Below are 23,852 nucleotides of genomic sequence, written 5' to 3' on the forward strand. Positions count from 1 at the left end.
CACAGTACTTCCCTGGCAAACCTTTACAGCAAATCTGGATGACTGGATGAGTCACACATATTCATTTGGGATATTTAAGTAAAATCTCCTTAAAAGGGGACAGTGTTAGTCTCCCATCAATATCAGATGATGTGGCTGAGCTTCTCACTGGTCTCCTTGGCCATAAACTTAGTAAGAATTTATGAAGCTGGGAACTTAGGCTTACATCATGGTGGGATTCATAAAGATCATTCCACAACATAAAGTTGTATTAACAGTACTCCTGCAAAGCACAAACTATAAAAGAGACTGTGCTGGGCTGGGCTGTGAAATACAGTACAGAAGAATGGAAATAAACAAACATGCCACTATTCTACACTTCAGTGAAATTGGATCATTAAATGGAGGAGCTGCAGAGCATTGAGGCCAGATGCAAACACGCAGTGCACCTTTTCATTGGGATTCAGTACTATACTTATGGACCGTTCTGTGCCTTTGGCCATTCACCCCTGCAGCAGGTCTCCCTCTCAGCTAATGATCTGATGAGCAGCTTTGTGTATCACCAGCTTATACACAGTTACTCATGGTATTCTGCAAATACAGAAATCCAAGAGTATGTGAAGCAACTGCATAACCAAGCATATCCAAGAAGTGTTTCTCTCCTTACAATGTGAGTCATTGCAGGAAATAGAGCATATCAGGCTAATGTTGCATCAAATTTTCCATGGTAAATAGGGAGTGATTTTTTTTATATATATTAATGGCCTTCACTATGAATTAAGGGATTCTTCACAAATGCTACCCCATGGGCTGTCTAGTGAATAAATTGAAGCAACTCAGAAAAAATATGCCTTTACAATTGACAGTACGATTTAATTAGTGAAAATTATACACATAAGGCTGCATAATCATGATAACATGGGTAATTTGCTGGTGGTTCTGGCAGTTTTTATGGATCATTAATACATTTATTTATCTACTTATTTATTTAGTGCCTCAAATGTTAATAACTTTTAGTTATGTACTTACCATAACTTTAGATGTTTGGGATCCATCTCGCCTACATTCAATACTGATGGGCTCGGAGCCGATCCCTCGGCTCCGACTCGGCACCCTATGCTATAGAGCGAGGCCTCTTATTGGCTGAGCTATTTCTTATCCCAGGATGCACCACCACTAATTCCCCAGATCTTGTTTGTCCGCATTCATGCACACATGCACAACTTGTTTATATAACATTGTTAGATGTTTCAAGATGAAACAACAGGATTCGGACCTTCTGATATCCTCTGATCTCCAAGGAAGGGGGAAGGAGGGTGGGTTATTGGGAATGTAGGCGAGATGGATCCCAAACATCTAAAGTTATGGTAAGTACATAACTAAAAGATGTTATGTGATCCTATCTCGCCTACATTCAATACTGATGGGACAGCGTCCCTAGCACCTAAATCCTGGGTGGCTCATTGGAAAACACTCCTGAGCACTGTGGAACCAAATGAAGATCGTCCTCTAGATGCCACATCCAATTTGTAGTGGGAAATGAAAGTGTGCGGGGAAGACCATGTAGCCGCACAAATGTCACTAATGGCAAGCTTAGAATGAAATGCTATAGAAGTAGCCATAGCTCTTGTAGAATGAGCTTTGACAGAGGTTGTAAGCTCTTTATTAGAATAAGAATAAGCTTGAGTAATACAGTCCCTGATCCATTTGGCAATAGTGACCTTTGTGACGGCTTTGCCCAATTTATTGTCCGCAAAGGATACAAACAACTGATCTGTTTTCCTTGTTTGTTTGGTCCTATCTAAATAAAAACTCAACTGCCTGTGGACATCTAATGTGTGGAATATGAATTCCGCTTTGTTAGAATACTTCGGAAAGAAGACTGGAAGTTCTAATGATTGTTGTAGGCAGAAACTGGAACAAACTTTAGGGACAAAGGATGGATTTGGCCTGAGAGATACCCTGTCTTTGTGAAAAACCAAGTACGGAGGTTTTACAGACAAAGCTTGAAGCTCTGAAACCCTTCTGGCAGAAGTAATTGCCACCAGAAAGGCAGTCTTCCACGATAGAAATTTTAAATCACATGTCGCTGCCGGTTCAAAGGGGAAGGAAGTTAAGGCACGTAACACCACATCGAGATCCCATGGAGGAGCAGGATGAGAAATCGGAGGTCTTAAAAGCGCAGCACCTTTCAAGAAGGTCTTACACAATCTGTTGCTCATTAAAGGTGGGTTTATAGATTCGTGGAAATTGGAAATAGCTGCCAATTGAACCTTGATGGTAGAGACTGAAGAGCCTTGATTGAACAGAGAAGTTAGAAATTTCAGTACTTCTGAAACAGGAATAGTGATGGGATCCAGGCCACGGAGTTGAGCCCAAATAGCAAATCTTTTCTATTTGCTAGAATACAATTTCTTTGTAGCAGACTTGTGGGCTGAAGATAAAATGTGTACAACTTCTGGATCCAATGTAAGACTCCTGACTATAGTTGGAAGAGGAGGAGCCAAGCCGTCAATTTTAAGGTGTGTAGGGACTGGTGGAATAGTCCCGACTAATGTACCAATAGGTCTGGGATCTGATCCAGGAACCATAGACCTTCCAGAGCATATTTCTGAAGATAGGGGAACCATACTTGACGAGGCCAGTAAGGAGCAACTAAGATTATTTTGCTCCCCAAGAGAGATGCCTTTTGAATCACCCTGGGAAGGAGAGGAACTGGAGGGAAGGCATAAAGCAACCCGGTGGGCCACGGATAGGCTAGTGCGTCCACAGGGCTCTTCCCCGGAGCCGGGGTGAGGGAGAAAAACTTTTTGCACTTCGCATTCAGCGGAGTCGCGAAGAGGTCGCAACACGGAACTCCCCATTTGCTGAAGATCTGATTTGCAACTGTAATGTTCAGAGACCATTCGTGTGGAGAGAGGATAGTTCTGCTCAGTCTGTCGGCTATCACATTGGACTTGCCCGGGATATGAGTCGCCACTAGAAAGCGTTTGGTCGACACTGCCCATTCCCAAACTCTCATGGCCTCTCTGCAAAGGGGATAGGATTTGGTCCCTCCCTGTTTGTTCAGGTACCAGACCACAGACATGTTGTCGGAGTGAACGGCAATTATGCCCTGAGGGAGGTAATCGTGAAGGGCTTGAAGGGACAGAAACACCGCCCTCATTTCTAGGATGTTGATATGAAGTAGGGTCTCTTCCGAATGCCATTTGCCTTGGACTGACCTGCCCAGGGAATGCCCCCCCCACCCCATCTGGGAGGCGTCCGTGGTCAAAGTGGCCACAGGAGGAGGTGGAACAAAGGGTCGTCCCTGATCCAGATTGGAGGGCACCAGCCACCAGCGAAGGTCCCGTTTGCAGGTTTCCGTGATCCATATGAGGTGACTGAGAGGGAGTTCCTGAAAGGACCACTGAGCTGAAAGAAGCCACTGGAGAATTCTCATGTGCAACCTTGCTTAGAAGAACCGTGGCGGACATGGATCCCAATAGCTGCAGGACCATTCTGGCTGGGGCTTTGGATCTGGGAAGTAAAGCCCGAACTTGAGCTTGAATGGTTTGTATCCTGTCTGTAGGTAGATAGACCCGCATTCGGTTTGAGTCTATCTCTACCCCTATGAATCTTATGCGTTGAGATGGCAGCAACACAGACTTTGGCCAATTGAAGGTGATTCCAAGGGAATTGCCCAGTGATATAGTGGCTTGTAGGCTCCGCAATAGTAGATGCTTGGAGGTGGCAGTTAGGAGCCAATCGTCCAGATACGGAAACACCTGGAATCCTAGACTTCTCAGGTGAGCAGTCACGAACGCCAAACATTTGGTGAACACCCTGGGGGCTGTGGTGAGACCAAAGGGCAGCGTGCGGAACTGAAAATGACTGCCTCCTAGGCTCAAGCGCAGATGTCTCCTGGACGCATGATGTACCATGATATAGTAATAAGCGTCCTTGAGATCTATGGAGCACATCCAAACACCTTTCTCCAGCAATGGGAGAATGGTTTGTAGGGTGACCATTCGGAACTTGGACTTTTTGACTGAGCGGTTTAGAATACTGAGATCCAAAATGGGTCTCAAGTCCCCGGTCTTTTTTGGCACCAAAAAGAATCTTGAGTAAGTCCCTAATCCGATCTGGTCTGCAGGGACTGGTTGGATGACTCCTTTTTGCAGCAGCTTTGAAACTTCTGTGGCTGCAGTTTCCCGTTGACTGGGTGGCGGGTCCGGGATTTTTTTGGATTGAGGTGGAGAGTGAGAGAAAGGGATGGTGTAACCTCCGGCGATAATTCGAAGCACCCATCGGTCCTGAGTGATACCTTCCCAGGCTTTTAGGTGCTTCGAAAAATGACCCCCGACTGGCTCCGGAGCTGCACAGTCGGGCAATCCCTCAGGGACTGTGAAAGGCTGAAGGGCCACGAAAGGACTCGCGGTCTCCAGTGTTGCGAGGGCCTCTGCCGCCTCTGGGACGGCATCTTCCAGAAGAATTTCCCCCTCCCCTGCCTCTGGAAGGGGGATCGTCCTGCTGTGAGGGGTAAGACTTCTGAGATCTACGGAACCACATTTTCCCACCTCTTTTAGCCTTGGGGTAAGGCCGAAAGGGAGTGGAAAATCGTGCTCCTACGGCAGTCAGAGTCTTGCCTTCTTGCTCGCAGCGGGTCAGTGTGTCCTTTACCTTGGGTCCAAACAAGGAGGACCCATCAAAGGGGGTGTCGGCAAAGGAAGACTTAAAGGCCTTCGCAAAATGACACAGGCGGAGCCAGGCTTGTCTCCGTAGAGAAATGCCTGTACCCGCCGCTCTACTCGCCCCTTCGGCTGCATAAGAAATGAGCCTCATGGACGAGTTTGAAATGGACGACAGTGTAGCCAGCTGAGAGCCAACCGTCTGGGCCAGCTCCTCAGGCAGGTTACCCAAGAGGGTATCGGAAAGTTCTTTAATCAGATCCCTCTGAAATCTGGTAAAGTGCGTGAGATAGTTCAAGGACCTTAGTGTAAAGGCCGCTGAACTTAGGGTGCGCTTACCGTACTGATCCATGCTCCTAGACTCCTTATTAGGAGGATGGACGGACGTTGAAGCCTCTGCTACATCTTGCTGGGTAGCAGATGCCACTACCAAAGCATCTACAGCTACACCTTTAGTCAGGAACTCTTTTACCGGGGGTGCTGAGAGGAATTTATTAGGACGAGCAGGCACCGGTTCCACAGAGTCTGGGTGTTCCCACGCCCTTCGACAGATCAAGTCCAAGAGCTCGTCGAAGGGCGGAGACACCCAGGAGGCAGAGGGCTGAGCCCCGAAGGCCTTAAGGAACACCGACTCATCAGCAGAAGGGGGTTTGGATTGCCAGCCGCCTCGTTGTTTAAGGGCTTTGAGGATGTCTGCAAAGGAGACATCATCTGAGGATGACTTAGGGGACCCCTCTGCATCATCGAGATCAGTGTCTGATGTAAGAGACTCATCAGGGGAGTCAACGTGCTTCCTCTTGCACGATCTTTTCCTGGGGGGTTCTTCCGAAGAAGCTTCAGAAGGACCTCTAGGAGGGGGGGGAACCCCAGTGGGGGTAACCTCAGGCCCCGGGGCTCCGCTGTCTAAGGACAGGGGGACTGCCAAAGACCCAGTCTCGGTATGCAGGGAAGGAGCTGGGGAGACTGTGGAGGTAGCCAAAGATGATTTGGCTAACGCACTCCTCATAGCCCTGAAAGCGGGACCACCAAAATCCTGGGAGGGTCCCACCTCCGTGGCCACGACGGTAGACGGCACTCCCGCAGCCGACGCACCAAGAGGAAGACTTGGGACTGAAGACATCAGTCCCGAAGCACCCCCCGGGGCCGACGGAAGAAGTCCGCGTACCGAACTCCGACTCAAGAGCCGGAGTTGGAGTAAGGGTCGGGCCCGACCCTAAAACCTCCACCGGTTCCACCAGCACCGGCTCCAACGGTGCCGAGGCTGTTGGAGGAGGAACCATAGTAGCAGGGTGGACCATCGGCTCTGAAGCCGAATGGGCTGGAGCCGAAACTAACTTTTGGAACACCGGAGACTGGAAGAGTCTTAGGAGCACCCTGTCGATGTCCGAATCAGACATCTTGGAGGATCTGGACGATACCGATCGGGTCCGAACCGATTTCTCCATCGGCTCCATAGGACTAGGGGACCGGCTCCGAATGGATTCTATAATTATCGGTTCCGAGGGAGATCTCAAGGCAATTTCCCTCGGTGCTGATGAGGACTTCGGCGCCGAAGGGGAAGAGTCTGAGCCGGCAACCCTCATCGGCTCCAATATCAGTGGAGCCGATGAAGGTGACCCGCCTCTCGATGCCCCAGACCTCGGCTCCGAAACCAGAGGGGTTGAGACTGGAGGCATCGAGGCAGACCGTTCCACCCTTGGCTCCGAAGTCCGTGGAGCCGATGGAGAAGTCTGCCTAGGTTTTTTGGCAGTCGGTTCCGACAAACTGGTCGGAGCCGATGCTTTTTTCTTTTTTGAAGGAGAGGGAGAAGAAGATAAAGCCTCCTCGAAGGATGGCTTAATTAACCCTTTAAGGATTAATTTATTTTTCCTCTCCTGGAGGACCCTTGATGAGAAGGCGTGACACACGCTACATGACTCTTGTAGGTGCTTGGGGCCTAAACAATAAACGCACGAGGAGTGGTCGTCCATTATGGACATCTTATAACCACACCTCGTGCACTTTTTAAACCCAGAGGGTCTATGCTCTTTGGACATGTCTAAAGATAGATAATACCAAAAGTAGCAGTTTAAAGATTAACAAAAAATGTAAAGTTTTTTTTTTTTTTTTTTTTTTAAACGACAATACCGTTACACAGAAACACAGAAAAGGAGGGTCAAGACCCTCTAACTTAAACGGGTACTTGACCCACAAATAACAAGCTAGAATAGCAAATAGCAAAAGGGGAAGGCCCCTCTAACTAAAACGGGAAACCTTCCCTTAACGAAAAAACACAAATTTCTCAACAAAAATGTCTAATACACAGTCGTATCACAACAAGAGCTGTTAAAACAGCTTTTAGGTTCAAAACAAGCAAATTCCTGACAGGAAAAGCCAAAATAAAGTAGTACTTAGCCCAGCCAAGTTGAGACCACGTCTTAGCTTGTAAGCGGCAAACGAGATCTGGGGGATTAGTGGTGGTGCATCCTGGGATAAGAAATAGCTCAGCCAATAAGAGGCCTCGCTCTATAGCATAGCGTGCCGAGTCGGAGCCGAGGGATCGGCTCCGAGCCCATCAGTATTGAATGTAGGCGAGATAGGATCACATAACATCTTAATATTGCTGGCCATTGTTACACAGAAACAAAATGATGTAGAGTATCCATTGCCTTCACTTATTTCAGAACAAAAGAAGGATCATTCCACCAAAAACGGCATATATAGTCTGAACTGAGACATCTTAGTTAACTTATACGTAAAATAGTTTCTGATTTATTTCATCAGATTTGATCTGACATAACTGATTTCAGGTGTTCACTGGGTAATACATCCTCCATAAAAAGTTCAGTTCTGGTTATACCATAAATGTGTGCCACTTAGTTTATATACTTCAGCATTTAATAAGATAAGAATGTTTTAAACAAAGCATTTGCTTTCCTACCATAAAGATTATTACTGATTTTTTTAAAATTATTTAACACTCGTTTACCAGGAAATCTGACTGGTTTCAACATGCAGCTCAGTTCTGGGGAGAAAAGCTCCAACTATGAAATTACAGTTAATATGAGAAGTAAGCAGCTTAACAATATGCATACAGTTAATAGTAAAACAATAACTACACAATTCGTACAAATAAGCAATTCCTACCAACAGAAAAACTACTACTGGATACGCATACATTGGAATCATACAAGGTTACTGTGCTAACATGGAATGGGATGAGGGCGGGGATTATCCAGGTAGTGGGCAAAAGTATATTCAGTTCAGAGTTAGATGCTTTTCCTTAGTTCTGATTTAAAGGAAGTTAGGCTATTTATTTGTTGTAATTTGTAGGGAAGGTTGTTCCATATGTTTGAAATGCAGCTGGTGTAACAGGAGTCACCTGCAGTATTTTTTTTTATTTGGATATAGTAAGTATAGCTTTATCTGTGTTGCAAAGGAGTCTGTTAGGGAAATATTGTTGAAGGATCTGATGTCAATTTGTGTATTTCCCTGGTGAGTACATCTGTTATATATTTTGAAATATACAATCTATGTGTTCCCTTGTCTTATTCTGATTATGACACTAACTTTCAGCAAATACACCCACAGAGATATTACCTTTCAATGGCATTCCTCATACATAAATGCATACCATACATTTGCATATATATTGACACAGTAACAGACAACTTCATAACAAAATGGAAACTCTCTTGGTCATTTGTAATTTCTAGTTTAATGGCATGAAAAATAAGCAACATAAATTTATCTATAGATTGGGCTAAAGGAGCAGTATTCTAAGTTCAATATTGCAGCATGGCTTGAAATATTTCTTCTCTATATTTAACTGTCCATATTTATCTTTAGCATGTAGCATAGGTTCATAGGTAAGTACTAGGCTATCTGCCCAAGGGCATTTATAAGCCTAGCCAGAATGTGTTGGCTTTTGCCACCTTCTTAGATTAGGTCCTTGTGCCCCTGTCCAGCAGAGCCATTAGTTCCTTGCACCACTGTCCAGCAGAGCCACTGCAGTGATCCCCGGGGTAAATTTTCTGTTTCCCATCCACCCGTCAAGGTTTCTCTTGAAGAGTGTTAGTGAGGGGCTCTGCCTGATATATACTGGAATCCTGTTCCAAAGCATGGGGAGTCTCTGGGATAGAAATCTATCCCTCCAGCATGTCCTATTTATCGTTGTGGTGAGGTTTATATCTCTAGAGCGTGTGGCTCTCCGGGATTTGTTTTTTTTTAAGGTGGAGTATGTCCATCAATTCTGGGTTGGACAGGGCCTTCTATGTCAGGCAGAGATCACCTCTGAATAAGCGGTATGCAACTGAGTACAGCTGGAGTTTCTTGAGTCGAGCAGCATAGGGCATCTGTCTGAGGCCAGTAATCCTCTTGGTGAGGTACTTTTGTGGTCTTTCCAGCTGTTGCAGGTGTCTTGTAAGGTGCATCCCAAATGGGGCATTGTATTCTATGATGAGTCTAATGAGTGATGAATAGAGAGGCACAATAACCTCTTTTGTTCTAGATGTGAACACTTTTGTGATTAGGTGGGCCACATAGAAGGATTTTCTAACCACCTTGGCAAAATGATTATCAAAGGAGAGATTACCATCTACTTGGGTCAACAGATCCCTTATTACAATTTCTGTATTTAGGGGACTACCACCTATGTGGCAGTTCATGGGTACTTTGTTTTTTCCAAAGGGGATGACTATGCACTTTTTGGCATTTAGTTCGAGACCATGATTTTGACACCAGGTATCTGTCTCAGTGAGACTCTTCTGGAGGATGTCTGTATCAGCTGGGGAATCAATTATGGCCCCTAGTTTGCAGTCGTCTGCGAACTTGGTCAGCCATAATCCTCCTATGCTTGCCTGTACCTCTGAGAAGTATATACTGATCAGGAGGGGTCCTAGGACTGAGCCCTGGGGGACGCCACTTGTAACCGGTTTAGAGTCGGACATAGAGCCTGCAACTCTCACCATGTGGGTTCTATCCATGAGCCAGTTGGCAATCCATCTCGTGACGTAGGGGTTTATGTTCAAGCTGGTGAGCTTGTCTATAATACTAGAATGGGGAATGGTGTCGAAAGTCTTTGCGAGATCTAGGTAGGCTGTGTGGACCTCCTTTCCCTTGTCTAATGCCTTGGTAACTGTCTCAAAGAAGTCCACAAGGTTTAGGAGGCATGATCTGCCCTTAACAAAGCCAAACTGGGTAGGGTCCAAGGTTTGAAGATTCCCAATGTCTCTGTTAATGAGTTCCTTGATGATGTGTCCATAGCCTTGCAGACCCGGCTAGTCAGGCTTACAGGACGATAGTTCCCGGGGTCCATTGTGGCTCCACCTTTGTGGAGCAGGATAACTGTTGCTGTGTGCCATTCTGTGGGTACGTACCCTGTAGAGAGGCTGAGTTTGAACAGTGTGTTTAGGTGAGGGGTTAGTTCATTTTGGAGTTCTTGTAAGACACAGCTTGGGACAGCGTCCGGTCCCACTGAAGCTGTGTTTTTGGCTTTGGATAGGGCTGTTTTAACCTGTGTGTCAGTGATTGATGGGGCCCTACATTCTTCTGGTATGGTTATCGGCCCTTTAGGGGGTGAGAGAGGGGGGTGAAGTTTGCACTAAACCTGTCTGCCAGAACACTGGCAATATCAGTCGGTTCAGTGTATTTTGTGCCATTCTGCACTAACTCAGAGCAGATCTGAGAGTTTCCACTTAGGTTCTTGACATAGCTAAAGAATGCTTTGTGGTTATCTTTGGAGTCATTGGCAATTTTTCTTTCAAAGCTAGCCTTGGATGATTTAATGAGGGATCGTAGTTTCTTGCTGATACTGATCAGGGATGTCTTTCCTTCTTGGGATTTTACTCTTTTCTGTACTAGTTTCCTCCTTCTGTTGTATAGCTTGTTTATGGCAGGGGTCCACCAGACTTGTTTCCTTTTCTTGGAGGAGTGATTCTTGGTTTTACTTGGGATAGCACGATCCATGCATTCCTGCAGATGCTCATAGAGTGCCTTTGTAAAGGTTTCAGCAGCTTGGACAGCATTGTCCTTTAGCATGGGGGCTGTGAACCTTTCCACCTTGGTCTTAAGTAACGTGAAGTTTGCTTTTGAAAAGTTTTTCACGGTGGTTTCCTTGATTGGGGGTGGGGGCGGAATGTGGATATCCAGAGTGATTAGTCTATGGTCTGATCTAACCAGCGAGGGGTTGACCTCCGGTATGGAACACCGGTCGCCAATGTTTGTGATGACCAGGTCCAATATTCTGTTCCCTCTGGTGGGGGTGTTGACTAGTTGATCTAGGGCATTTGAGTTTATAAATTCTAGGAAGCGTTGGGCAAGGGAGTTGGTACTTGAGCAGTTCTCCCAGTTTACGTTTGGGTAATTGAAATCACCCAGTATTAGGGTGTTTGGTAGGACCTTCATATCTCTCAGTGTCTCCAGAAATGCAGAATGGGGGTCCTGGTCATGGTGGGTGATCTGTAGCAAGCTGCAATTTGGATTGCAGTTTTACCCGTTGTTAGTTGCACATGGATGATCTCTGATGCATTGTGCTGCTCCACTAACCTGGAGGTGTGTTGGAACTTATAAACAAAGACAATGGTCATGATGGAACTTATAAACAAAGACATTGGTAATCTCCAAATGGATCCCCCCCAGTTTTGGTTTGAAAACGGCAGGTCACGTCTCCTAAACCTGATAGACTTCTTTGAAGCAGTCACCAGAGCCATAGATGAGGGTAAGGTGGTTTACACAGCCTATCTAGATCTCACCAAGGCTTTCGACACCATCCCCCACTCTGGAATTATAGATAAACTCATTAAACTAGGCATAAATCCGTATGTCACAAGATGGGTTGCCAACTGGCTCACGGACAGAACCCACACTGTGAAAGTAGCAGACTCCAAATCTGACTTCAGACCAGTGACAAGTGGAGTACCACAGGGTTCAATCCTGGGTCCTCTCCTGTTTGGTATCTACTTCTCTGAAGTACAGGCTAACACAAAAGGTCTTTGGCTAACGAAATTCGCAGATGACTGCAAACTAAGAGCCATAATTGAAACTCATAACAATGTGGACATCCTATAAAACGGCCTCACTGAGACAGATGCCTGGTGTCAAAGCCATGGCCTTAAGCTCAGTGTCAAAAAGTGCATTGTCATCCCTTTTGGTAAAAACTCTGTACCCATGAACTACCAAATAGGTGGTAGTCTACTTAACACCAAAAGTGTGATAAGAGACCTTGGGACACAGATGGAGAGTAGTCTCTCCTTTGATAATCACATCACCACAGTAGTCAGGAAATCCTTCTACATGGCACACCTCATCACAAAAGGTTTCTCATCCATGAAAAAAGAGGTCATTGTTCCCCTCGACTCGTCACTCATTAGACCCATTATAGAGTACAATGCCCCTTTTGGTATGTACCTCACAAGACATCTACAACAACTGGAAAGGCCACAGAAACACCTCACAAAGAGGATTATCGGCCTCAAACAGATGCCCTATGCAGACTGTCTCAAAAAACTCCAGCTTTACTCTGTCGCATCTCGCCTACACAGAGGCGATCTCTGCCTAACATACAAAGCTATGCCAAACCCAGAGCTGTTGGACATGCTCCACTTAAAAGAAATCCCAATCCCTCCGAGCTGCACGCTCTAGGGACCTAAACCTTGTCACCACGATAAACAGAACATGCTGGAGGGATAGATTCCTATCCCAGGGACTTCCCATACTCTGGAACAAACTACCTATCTATATCAAACAGAGCTCCTCATTAGCACTCTTGATGATTGGATGGGAAATAGGAAATTCACCCCGGGGATCACTTCTGTGGCTCTGCTTGACAGGAGCATAGGTAAATAATTTTCTTGGGTGGCGAAAGCCAGGGCACCTTTTTGGCTAGGCTTATATAGGCCCTAGGGCAAAAAGCCTAGTACCTATCTATGAACCTATGAACAGCAATAAATCCACAGAGAAATATCCACAGGTACCAGGCAAATGTTCTGTTCAATAAAATAACAGATCCAGCAAGCAATAAAAGAGCATGTAACTAGCAAAGGAGATAAGTGTAGGACTCTGTTAGTTGTTGATGTATTTCTGCACTCTGTGAGGGTGCTGAACCACTGAGGGACTCAGGGTTGTGGTTTACATAGGATTGGGCAACCACATGGGCATCCAGATCCAAGGAAATTATAGTCCTGCTGTATTCAGCCTGCATTAGACAAATAATTGAGTACAATGTGCCATCTGGCATGTAGCTGGCCAGGCACTTATAGCAGCTTCAGTGACCTCAGAGGTACCTTACAAAGAAAATAAAGGGTGTAAACAGCATGGACTATGCAGACAGACTAAAAGCCCTATACCTTTACTCTGTCTTCTACAGACTATTAAGTGATGACCTATGTCTGGCCTACAAAGCACTAACAAATCCAGTCTTGATGGAGCTGCTACACATCCGCAAGTCAGAGATCATGAATGTCATCTGATCTATGGATCTAAACTTAGTCAATGACTCACATAAAACATAATGGAGAGATACATGTGTGTCTCAGAGATTACCCCTTCTTTGGAACAGGCTTCCTATTAACATTAAGCAGAGCCCTTCCCTGGCCCTCATCAAATGCAATCTGATCACTGGATGAGGAATCATAAATTCACACCTGGGGAAGTGCCAATGTCCCTTACTGACAGGGACAATCTAAAGATACCCAATGCATAGTCACAAATCCATGCCATCCTCTTGCCCATAGGGACCATATGTTGGGTAAAATCAAGTTATATTGGCTAGGGTTGTAAAGGCCCTTATAAATCTAAGAACCTATGAACCACTACACTATGAAGCTAGTATTTCAAGGCAAGCAAGGATCAAGGGGATTATGGGGGTAAGAACGGGTGAATGTGAACACTTATACTGCATTTTCAGAAAATATTTTACAACATGAGGAATTATCAAAATAAAGACTTCCCATTTACCCTTCAGTATGAACTCTGGAAAAAACTTTGTGCATAAAAGAATAATGTGTGTACAGAGTGACCCTGTCTCTACAGAAAACCAGACAGTGTTCTCCCACCACTAGAGCCTGCAACTCAGATACTTTTCTTCCAGATGTCACAGCAATCAGAAGACCAGTTATCCATGCATAGCTCTCAACCCATTAGAGCAAGAAATCTGGACAAATATATAAATAAAAGTGGGACAAAGGCCCAAAAATCGGGCAATTTTTAAATATTGCTCTTACAAACTTATAAAGTTGATAAAATAACAGGTTTGGCAATATAATGAATTTTCTGAAGGGTATGAAGTCTGAAACTCAAATGTCTGCAATTATTTTCCAACTTCAATCTTTAATGATTTTCCACTAATTTGCAAGAAAACCACAATTTTATGAAAAAAAGGACCAAAAAATATGAGGCAAAAATTACGACATTCTGCAAAAATTTGTACAATTGAGAGGTATGTTTCCATGTAATGAGCATTAAGTCATCCTGACTTGCAGGTTTAAAGGGTGACAGTTTTTTCTAGCACAAAACTAAGATCCCAAAGGAAGATTAACCTGTCCATCAGGAGATGTCAGGAGTAAAAACTTCATTTACAAATTATTTGATGAAAATATTGAAGAAAGAGTGGGATCCATGGGCAGATAAGCAGAAATGGCCACAAGATGTACCTTTATGTTGGAATAAGAGACACCAGAGGATAGTAATTCACACAAACATTTAAGCACCAGTGGTGCAAAATTCCTGAAGGTTTCCTGGTCACTGGCTTCAAATCAACTAGAAAATCTTTTTAATTTGCCAATATATGATTTTCTAGTAGCAGATATTCTTGTCTCCTTCAGTACCTTCTGCAAGTCCACATGAAGTAAGTAACAAGATGATATCAAAACTTGAATCATCTATGTAGTCAGTTGAAGTTCTTTGATGTTGGGGTATTCAAATTTCCTTTGTCTTGTGTGAGATTATCCAGTCTGTGAGGAAGTTTTTGTTAACTGTCCCTGGACAATTACATAAAAAAGGGAGAACCAATTTTACCTGGGCCAGAATGGAGTCAACATAATGATTTTGGAGAATATTTCTGAATCTTCAGACTTGACTTAAAAAGGGTTAAAATGCATATAGGAACATCTCAAACCAAGGGAAAAAAGAATCTGTTTTCTAGGCCTGATTGGAGAGAGTCCTGGAATAAAATCTGTTTAGTTGCCTGTTTTGAAAGGAGGTAAACAGATCTACTTGAGGTGTTTCCCACTTCTGGGTTAACTCCTGGAAGATCTCTTCATTAAGTTTCCATTTGTGAGAATCTGCCCGCAACCCACTTAGTTTGTTTGCCACTATGGTTTACTCTGACAGTATGTAAGAAGCCTGAAGAGTAAAGAAGTGCTGTAGAGCAAAAGCCCAAACAATCACTGCCAGAAGGCACAGATGGTATGACCTCATGCTCCCTTTTTATGTGCCACATCCCTGTGGTGTTGTCTGTAATGATCTAAAGGGGCCTGAGTCCCAGAGATGATGCAGAGGTTTTTGTGGCATGAATCACTTGAATCACAGCCAATAGTTCTTTGATACTGATGTGGTTTGATCTGTCTAAACTGTCCCACTCTCCTTGCACTTTTACCCCCTTTGAAACTGCTCCCAAAGCTAAATCCGTGAAATTGTGTTGGTGTGGGAGAAGAAAAAGGGAGAACTGAATTGTGAGCCATGTGATCCCTCCAGCAATGCAGTTCTGAATTCATACAGCCCAAGATTAAAATCTGAAACTCCACGGGATGAGAATGTTGAGTCCATATGTAGTTGAGGTATCACTGTATCTTTCTCATATGTAGCCTGGCAAAAGGAATCATGAAAATCATAGAAGCCATGAAGCCTAAATGCTTGAGACATTTTCTGGTACTATAGTAGCTTAAGACCATCAAGAAAAGTGCAGGAATACTTCAAGATACAAAGGAAGGAAAGTCTTTTACAGCAGTGTCTATGAGTCAACCCAGAAACAGAAACTTTTGTGATGTAGTGAGGGAGAAGTTTTGCCTATTTATCTGGAATCCCAGATGCTCTAGGAGGAAAGATACCTTTGTTAAGGAGTCATGACAACTGAGAAAAGACTCTGCACAAATAAGCAACTCATCTAAATAAGGAAAATTGGATATTCTGCATTCTGCAGTGGGTCACTATTGGGGTTAGACACTTTGAAAATACTCTTAGTGCAGTGGACATCCCAAAGAATACAACCTACAGGCAGCAGTGAGAATGATGAAAATCTTTACTGTTAGAGTCAGTCACTTGTCTTTGAAGATATGAAAACTGTGCACATACCAGAATGACAGATCTGTAGAAGAAGATCTATTTTCTGTTACCCACAGGGCTTATACTGTATGCATCAGGACTGGGCAGCCAGTCAAACTTCTCCAGGCTGACTGGAACCCGCCCCCTTTCCCACCATACAAGGCTCATCTTACTTTCCTCAGTTGTCATGCAATGATACTGAACTAAGGGAAAGAGATAAGGCAGACAAAGACAAAAGATCAGAACTCCAGGTCAATTACATTGCACGAGGGGAGATGGTGGAAGGGTACATAAAAAAATATGGGCCTTCTTCTTATAGATCACTCATTAAGGTAGGTGCATAACTTTTCTATAAAAAAGGTTTATTTACTGTTACTGTCAGGATAAATTCTTAAGGTAATCCAATTTGGTAGCCACTGTCATGGGAACATACTGTGGATAAAAACACCTCCAAAAGAAGACCTATATATACTTTCAAAAGTGTTAAGTGAAGATGAGGTTGCAGCAGAACAAATACTGTTAGTCTGGCATTAAAGAAAACAGCTGGAGAATTAGTCATGGCTCTAGCAGAAAGAGTTCTTGTAGTTGCAAGTAAAGGTTTTCCACACTTAAAATGGCAACATTAGTATGCCATTTGGAAATGGTGAGCTTAGAAACTTTCTTGTCAAATTTAGACTTAGTAAGGAATGCAAATAAATCATCATAGGTTATTACTAAGCATGCAGAGCAGGAGACCACTGAGGAGCAGATTCCCAGTTTCCCCCAAACACTGTCTGGTAAAGTGACTTGCTCAAGGCCACCCAGTAGGCAAATGAAGGTCATACTAGTTGTTTTTTATTTTTTATGTGTAATTGCAAATATAACCTGTTGGTTTACATTTACAATTACTTTAGTCAGATAATTTTAATTGGTAATGAAGGTAATCACAGATGAGGTTTTCGATGTTTTGTGTTTTGAACAATCTCATCACTGATTCTTCCTTACATGCTCGTATATATATATAAACACGTCCATACACTCGCGCACACAAACACACAGACTCACACACACACACACACACACACACACACACACACACACACACACGCACGCACAAAATCATTCAGGTATGGGAAAGCATAAAGCTCTTTCTTCTGCATATTTCTTCAAGCACAAAAGCCAACACCTTGGTAACGATCAAGTCAAACATAAATGATAAGATTACAGCATTTTTTCTGAAGTAATGCCTGCCCACAGCAAACTGGGAAAACCTCCTGGATGGACTGCAAGACATCAGTGTCAGAAGGCCATGTCCAGCAACAGTATCCAGGAACAATTCATCACCAGCAACAGATGTGTGACCTCATGGAATATGACATACTGAATGTGCTCACTGAAGTTGCTGAGATCTCGGATGGAAAAGAAGCATTCCATGTAAATTTAGAAAAAAGCTGGGAGTACAATTCTTGTCTTCATTCAAAGAAAGGGCAGTCTCTCCTGTTCCACTGTGGAGTAGATTCTGGGACCCTCAAAGAGGTCCACACTGACAGCTCAGTATCCAATCAGATACTCTTCTCTGAGGGAGTAGCTTGGATTTCTAGGACATAATCATTTGTAACCATGTGCAGATGACAACTACTCTTTGGAGGTGACAGCCATGCCAGGGAAAATCAAAGAACTACTCTCCCATGGGCAGCCCTAAATGGCAGTTATGTCCAAACTGCTAGGCCGGCAACGTCACCCCCCCTTGGGTGACTTGACTGTCACTTAAAGGAGCCAGATCATGTTAATTCATAAGTGCCTTGCTCAGTCTGTGACGAGGCTTCTTCTTGGGGAATTTATTGAATCTGGAGAGGTGGGGGGGGGGGTCAAAGAGGTCCCTAACATTACAGAAGATTTATTTTCTTTTCAGTCATTACATTCTAAGAACATCAAACAGAACATCCTCTTTTAAATGAGCATCTTGGATGGACTGTCTAAGCTCCTAATTATATGGGGCTAGGCTCAAAAAGGCTACCTTACACATGCACATACCTAACCTCACTATCTGTAGTATCAGCATACTCAGAAGTCCAACTGAAAATTCTATGTGACTTTCACAGAGTGTCTTCCTTGAGGCTTGACTCAGATAGAATAAAAGCTTTTCTGGTGTCAAGTGAGCTGGGACTGACTGGTATTTGGACATGTTGAGCAAATTTCAGAAGACTTTAAGTACCTGTGTGGCCAGTGAAAATATTCCACTGCTCACTCTAAGTTTTTAAGCTCTTGGTCAGAGAGCTAAATAGTGAAGTGATTTGGTTCAAAAGTCCTGCAATGGACCAAGGAGATCACACAAAAAGCAAAAATATACCTAGTTATGATCTCACTCATGCAGACAGAAAGTTATAGAAAGTTTCCACTTTCATAGCAGTTGGGGTTCAGGTGTGTCCAAGCTACAGATATGGCATCAATGATACTGGCCTCCACATGAAGGGTGACAACAGGCTCTTCCTCTTCCCTTCTAAGATGCTCATTAAAATCTTTCTGGAATTGGGAAATTGTGCCCCAAGGTTAATTTTTAGACAATTAAAAGCTTCTCCAAAGAAGTGGTCAACTAGAGGGGAGTTGTAATGTTGAGAGTACTCAGTGTTCTTATAAGTATCAGAGATAATGGTCTTTGGGTCTTCAGACTTCTCAAAAGAATCTAAAGAAAAGGGAGTTTCCCTGTTCTCTCTCTCTCCAGCAGGAATAATTCATGCACAGCTGAAATATCTTACACCAAGTATGTTGTGTATGTTTGCTAAGTGTCAGGCAAAAGAGATGTTTATGTTTAATATTTAATGTGTAGATTTTAGTGCTTAGTTTTAGAGTATTTTATTTGATGAAGATTGCTGCTTAACTGCTTAATCTTTATTGTCAAGCAAAAGAAAACCAGTGCTTGAAAGTGCAACTGCCAAAGTCAGCATGCGAACATGAGTGGTCAACACGAAGCCAGTTGTTGACACAAGGCCATGATTCCTAAGGTTATGATCCTGCACTCAGGACCCCACTACAGGTCCCACTACATTTCACACATGTATCCAAAGTCAAAAGCTTGAACACCAAATACTTGTCTAAGTAGGCCATCATCTACCTGGACATCAAATCCTGATGGCCTAGGGTGACATCTATATATAAAAGTTTTCAGTCTAAACTATGACCACTATGTTTTGTCAAGATGGAACAAGGTGTTTATTCCCTTGACCAAGTCAGTCACAACCATACTCAAGCTGCTCAACTGGAAGAGGGATGGTACCTACACTCCAGGATGCACTACACAGGTAGAAGCTAGAGGTGTACCAGCTCTCAGCACTATGTGAGAAGATACAGAACAAGCATAATCTTCAGTTATGTGAGGATAGGCCTCCACATCTGTGGAACAGAGGGTGGTTTCAAAAACAGACTTACTTCCAGAAGGGGTTAACTAGGCTCTGCACTTTGTCTCTCCTGCCTTTTGATGGTCCTCCAGTAGAGACCTGGGATGCATTTTCTCTGCAAGGAACTTTCTTTTGTTCCATTAGATTTCAGCTGCAGAATGGTTGAACTTCTGGTACCTATGAGCATGATTCTTATCCTATTCCTCTCTTAAACAGCATAGGCAATGCTCTCTATGACAAGTGCTCCAGAAAAAAAAAATGCTGAACTGGAATGTTAGATGATGATTCATTCCTAGCTTTACCAAAGAAGGTGCTCTCTGTTACACAAGAAGTTACATTTCATAAAAACAGTAAAACTCAAAACATTTCTACACACAGAAATATAAGAAACACCGCATGGAGTATTACCAGTCCCATCATGAACTCATTTTTATGGTGTCCACCTGTCTGCTAATACTCAGCATGGTGAATATTTACAGTGAGTCTGCTCTCCATATAATTAATATTCAAGAATAATGTCTGTCTAGTCAAAACATCCAGCATGAGGCACAGACAGTCATTTTACAGTTTTCTGATACCCATAAACTAGGAAGAGATAGCTGCATATTTACTCAGTGACTCTGCCACAACAAGCACTATACAGTGCAATACCCATTACCTCCTGGCATTCATCTTATATATGCCTACCTCACATTCATAGTGTCCAATGTCTTCGTTCCTTGTACCCTTGATTATGAGAACTAGTACACCACTTCTTGGTTCACTGAACATCTGAAATTTGGAGGAGTCTCTCAGAAGGAAGCCATCTCTATACCACCTAGTGCCAAAAAAGAAATTAGGAAGCATAATCAGTGGAAAAGTTCACTTATAAAGATAGAATTGAGCACTCTATAAGCTGTTGCCACCAAAATACAGGATTCCAAAAACATTGCTAATAAAATAAATAATCATAAACAAAATTTTCAGAGGTCCAAAGTTACTACTCAGTTCCCTAGAGGCATCCTCATGGATCCTACAAATCGCTAAATTATTTAAATTTCAGACATACTTTTAGAACAAATTCTTAGGAAAATGAATACACATGCTTACTAAGATTTTACTGCCTTTTACTCTGGGTCAAAAGAAAACTTACAACTAAGATCAGGTTTAAGAATAACAAGCCACTGCTCAGCTACTGCAAGTCAGCACAGCTACACACTCAAGGCACTCTGCTTGTCAGTGGGACCTCTCTAGAACACTGTCTGATTTGCTGTACAACCTAAACTATTCTCAGATAAACAATAATCCAATACTTAAATTGTTTCCAGTTGAGGCAGTGTGGGGTTAAGAAGACGCATATTGCAATAAAACAGTAAAATGTTAAACTATATACCTTGTTCTGAATGATAACATTCAAGATAACATTTACCAACAAATAAATAAAATATGCTGAAGGGAACAGTAACCATTTGAAATGTCAGGACCTGCTAGAGTGACTCCCAAAACCTGGAGACAATGGTAAAAAAATGGATCTACATATACTAACTCTGAGATTGCCATTTTCAGGATATTTATTCCCTTTACTCTGAGGTATGGCAATCTCAGAGTTAGTATATATAAGTCCATGGGAAAGAGCTTGCACCTCTGCAAAAAACAAGTGTAAAGGAGAAGAACGATGTTCGATATTCGCTCTTCTGCATTTTCAGTCTTTTATTTTTTTTTTGGTGTGTTGGCACTTGGTAAATCATCTGCCAACATTTTAACAGGGAGTCAGAAGGGACAGGTTTATATCCTAGCACCTACCAACCCTCTGTACATGAAGCACTGGAGCTTGAGATCTTTATTTAAACATAATCTAGATGACTGGATTGGTATGTACAAATTACCTCTGAGATTACTGGTATGGACCTCCTGGATAAGAAGGTGCAGCATGAGTCAGGGCACGGGCAATGTGTTAAAGGTCATATGACTCAATGACCTTGCAATATTTATGACTCTATGACACCCCAGTGTCTTAATGATAATAATAAAGCTGTCTGTTAAGATGCTGGGCACAGTACATAAAGCAGAATTTCGGAGCTTCATTTTGATGAACAGTTCTTCATTTTGCTTCATAACGTTTTCTTCTCACTGAAACAGCTTTTCACAGACTCAGAGTTAAAATTTTACATAAAAATCCACTGCAAATAATATTGTCCAACTAGCCCAAACATTTTAATACATACAGCAACTCCCTTTTCTGCAATAAGATGTCACAGATTCAATTTTTACATTTTAGGCAAAAATCCATGGTAAATAAAATTAATCTCAAGTGTTCCATTTATTAATTATTTATGCATTTACTTGACAGTGGTGATCAGGACAGTGTATCTGGGCAGAGACCATTTATTTATTATCATTTTAATAAGGAAAGTCTAGTTGGGCACAGACTATTTTTAGCAAAGGCAATGGCCATTTATCTCTTTACTTAGCTGTTCAACATCTGCTGACTGAGATAGTCCACAAGAGGGCAAAATTATTTATGCCTTTATTTGCTGACTGATCAGTGCTCAAATTCAAGCCATCCTCTGACTGATAGACTGAAGTGGATAACCTGGCTGGGTAAAGCCTGCTTTCAGCTTTGGCCTTATTTATTTATTTATGTATGTATGTATGTATGTATATATGCATATATTTATGACTGGGATAGTCTTGTTGGGTAGACTGTGTTTTCAACAAAGGCCAAGGTAATATGTTTATTATTTATTCACTTATTTATTTACTCACTTGCTTTTTAGCAGATGTCCTATTAAGCAATTTAAAATTTAATAAGCAGGATAGCCTGACTGTGGAGACCTTGTTTTCACAATAAATATTATTTATTTATTTAGCATCTGCTGATGAGGACAGCATTTAGTTAGTTAGTTAGTTAGTTACATATTCAACACTTGCTGGCAAAGACAGACTAGCTGAGCAGTGTTCCTTATGCATTTATTTATGTTATTCGTTTGTTAATCATGTAAGCCCACTAGACATAAGTGAGCTTTTTCAATGATGGCCCAGGAAAACTGTTTGACTTGCTCAGAGTTGCACAGTAATCAATGGAGTGGGAAGGAATCAAATTCTGTGCACTTGCCTGCAGAACACAACTCATTAACAGCTCAGAATCTTCATCCTCTGCTCTAACTGCCAGACTGGGGAGGGGCTTAATTATTTATTTAGCATTTGATGAGCAGGATATCCTCGCTTGGCATAGCCTGTTTTCAACAAAGGTCTGATTTATTTATTTCTACATTTGCTTACATATTTTTGTATTATTTATTTTATTTTCTATTCAGAGACTACAAAATAAAAGAAATAAAAAGAAAGCAAAAGAGATGTCTTTTGTGATCAATGAAACAAAAAAGGCACATGAGTAAGGGTGGGCAGGGGGATTATAAGCTAACCCTAACCCTGTAACCCCCTATCCTACACATTAGGTTACTAAACAACCTTTCCTAGGAATACACAAGGTGCGCACACACACACACACACACTAAATCTATTCTGTTCCTTAGCTGTTATTCTAACCCATAAACATTTCAGCATGTACACTCACCCCTACTGCTAAAATGCTTAGTATTACTACCAACTCACACTCCTCACTCCCCACTACTAACTTCAAGCAAACTCCACAGGAGAGCAGCATTCAGTGGTGCATGTTTTTTTCTTTTCTGTTCTCAACTTCAAATGCATTTGACAACTTTGGACCGCAGAAATAGCTGTCAACAATCTGTGCATTTGCTGCACTGCATGATATCAATACACACACACACACACACACACACACACACACATATATATATATATATATATATATATACATACATACATATCAAGATTAACTTACCTTCTCTCTACTTTACCCAAAGTCATATACAAACAATCTCACAATTTCCACAAATATTCGTTTACAAACATCCCCTTAGTCTTGTTCCATTCTCCATCTCATACCTCCTCACTGCTGCTCTTTCTTTCCCTTTGAACCTGAAACCTTCCATAGCCTCAAACTTCCTCCTTTATCACCTACCTGCACCACCACCTTATAATTCTTGCTGTCTATTAGTCAGAAACATTAACATGTTTTTGTTACCTAAATTGTTAGCACACTAGGTGGATACTGCTCATACCATATGCATAAACTGCCTTTAATTGTATGCTCCATTTCTTTTTTTAATCCTTTCATGCAGTACTTTTATGCTAACCTGTGAGAGATTTCTTTTTCCTTAAGTTCACTGCATTTAATATTATTGTCAATCTGTACTTGTATTACATATTTCTTTTTTCCCCAGGCCTTCGCTGAAATGGGGATTTGCCCAATTGAATTTTCCCAGTACAGAAAGGCAAAAAAAAAAAAAGAAATGTATATATAATATATATATATATATATATATATATATATATATATATATATATATATATAAAACCACTACTAAATAACGGACACTCATTCTACTGATGCCCAAAATCCTGAGACCAAACACCCAAAACACTACAATACCGAAAAACCCAAACCACGAAATTCAAACTACTGAAAACTACACACAACATACACCACACACAGACATATACACACACCTTCCCCCAAAACATA

At 42.4% G+C, this 23,852-nt stretch overlaps 1 protein-coding gene across 1 annotated transcript in view; it reads right to left on the bottom strand.

Moving 5' to 3' along the window:
* The window catches only part of LOC122797207 (titin homolog), a 329,727-nt gene that overhangs the window by 137,248 nt on the left and 168,627 nt on the right, over positions 1 to 23,852 (bottom strand). Inside the window, exon 8 of the mRNA XM_044066036.1 lies at positions 19,949 to 20,078. Within this exon, the coding sequence (XP_043921971.1) occupies positions 19,949 to 20,078 (130 nt within the window). The remainder of the gene's footprint in view (positions 1 to 19,948; positions 20,079 to 23,852) is intronic.

The sequence above is a fragment of the Protopterus annectens genome, chromosome 3.part0, assembly GCF_019279795.1.
Source record: "Protopterus annectens isolate FY-2018-M chromosome 3.part0, PAN1.0, whole genome shotgun sequence".
Taxonomy (NCBI): domain Eukaryota; kingdom Metazoa; phylum Chordata; order Ceratodontiformes; family Protopteridae; genus Protopterus; species Protopterus annectens.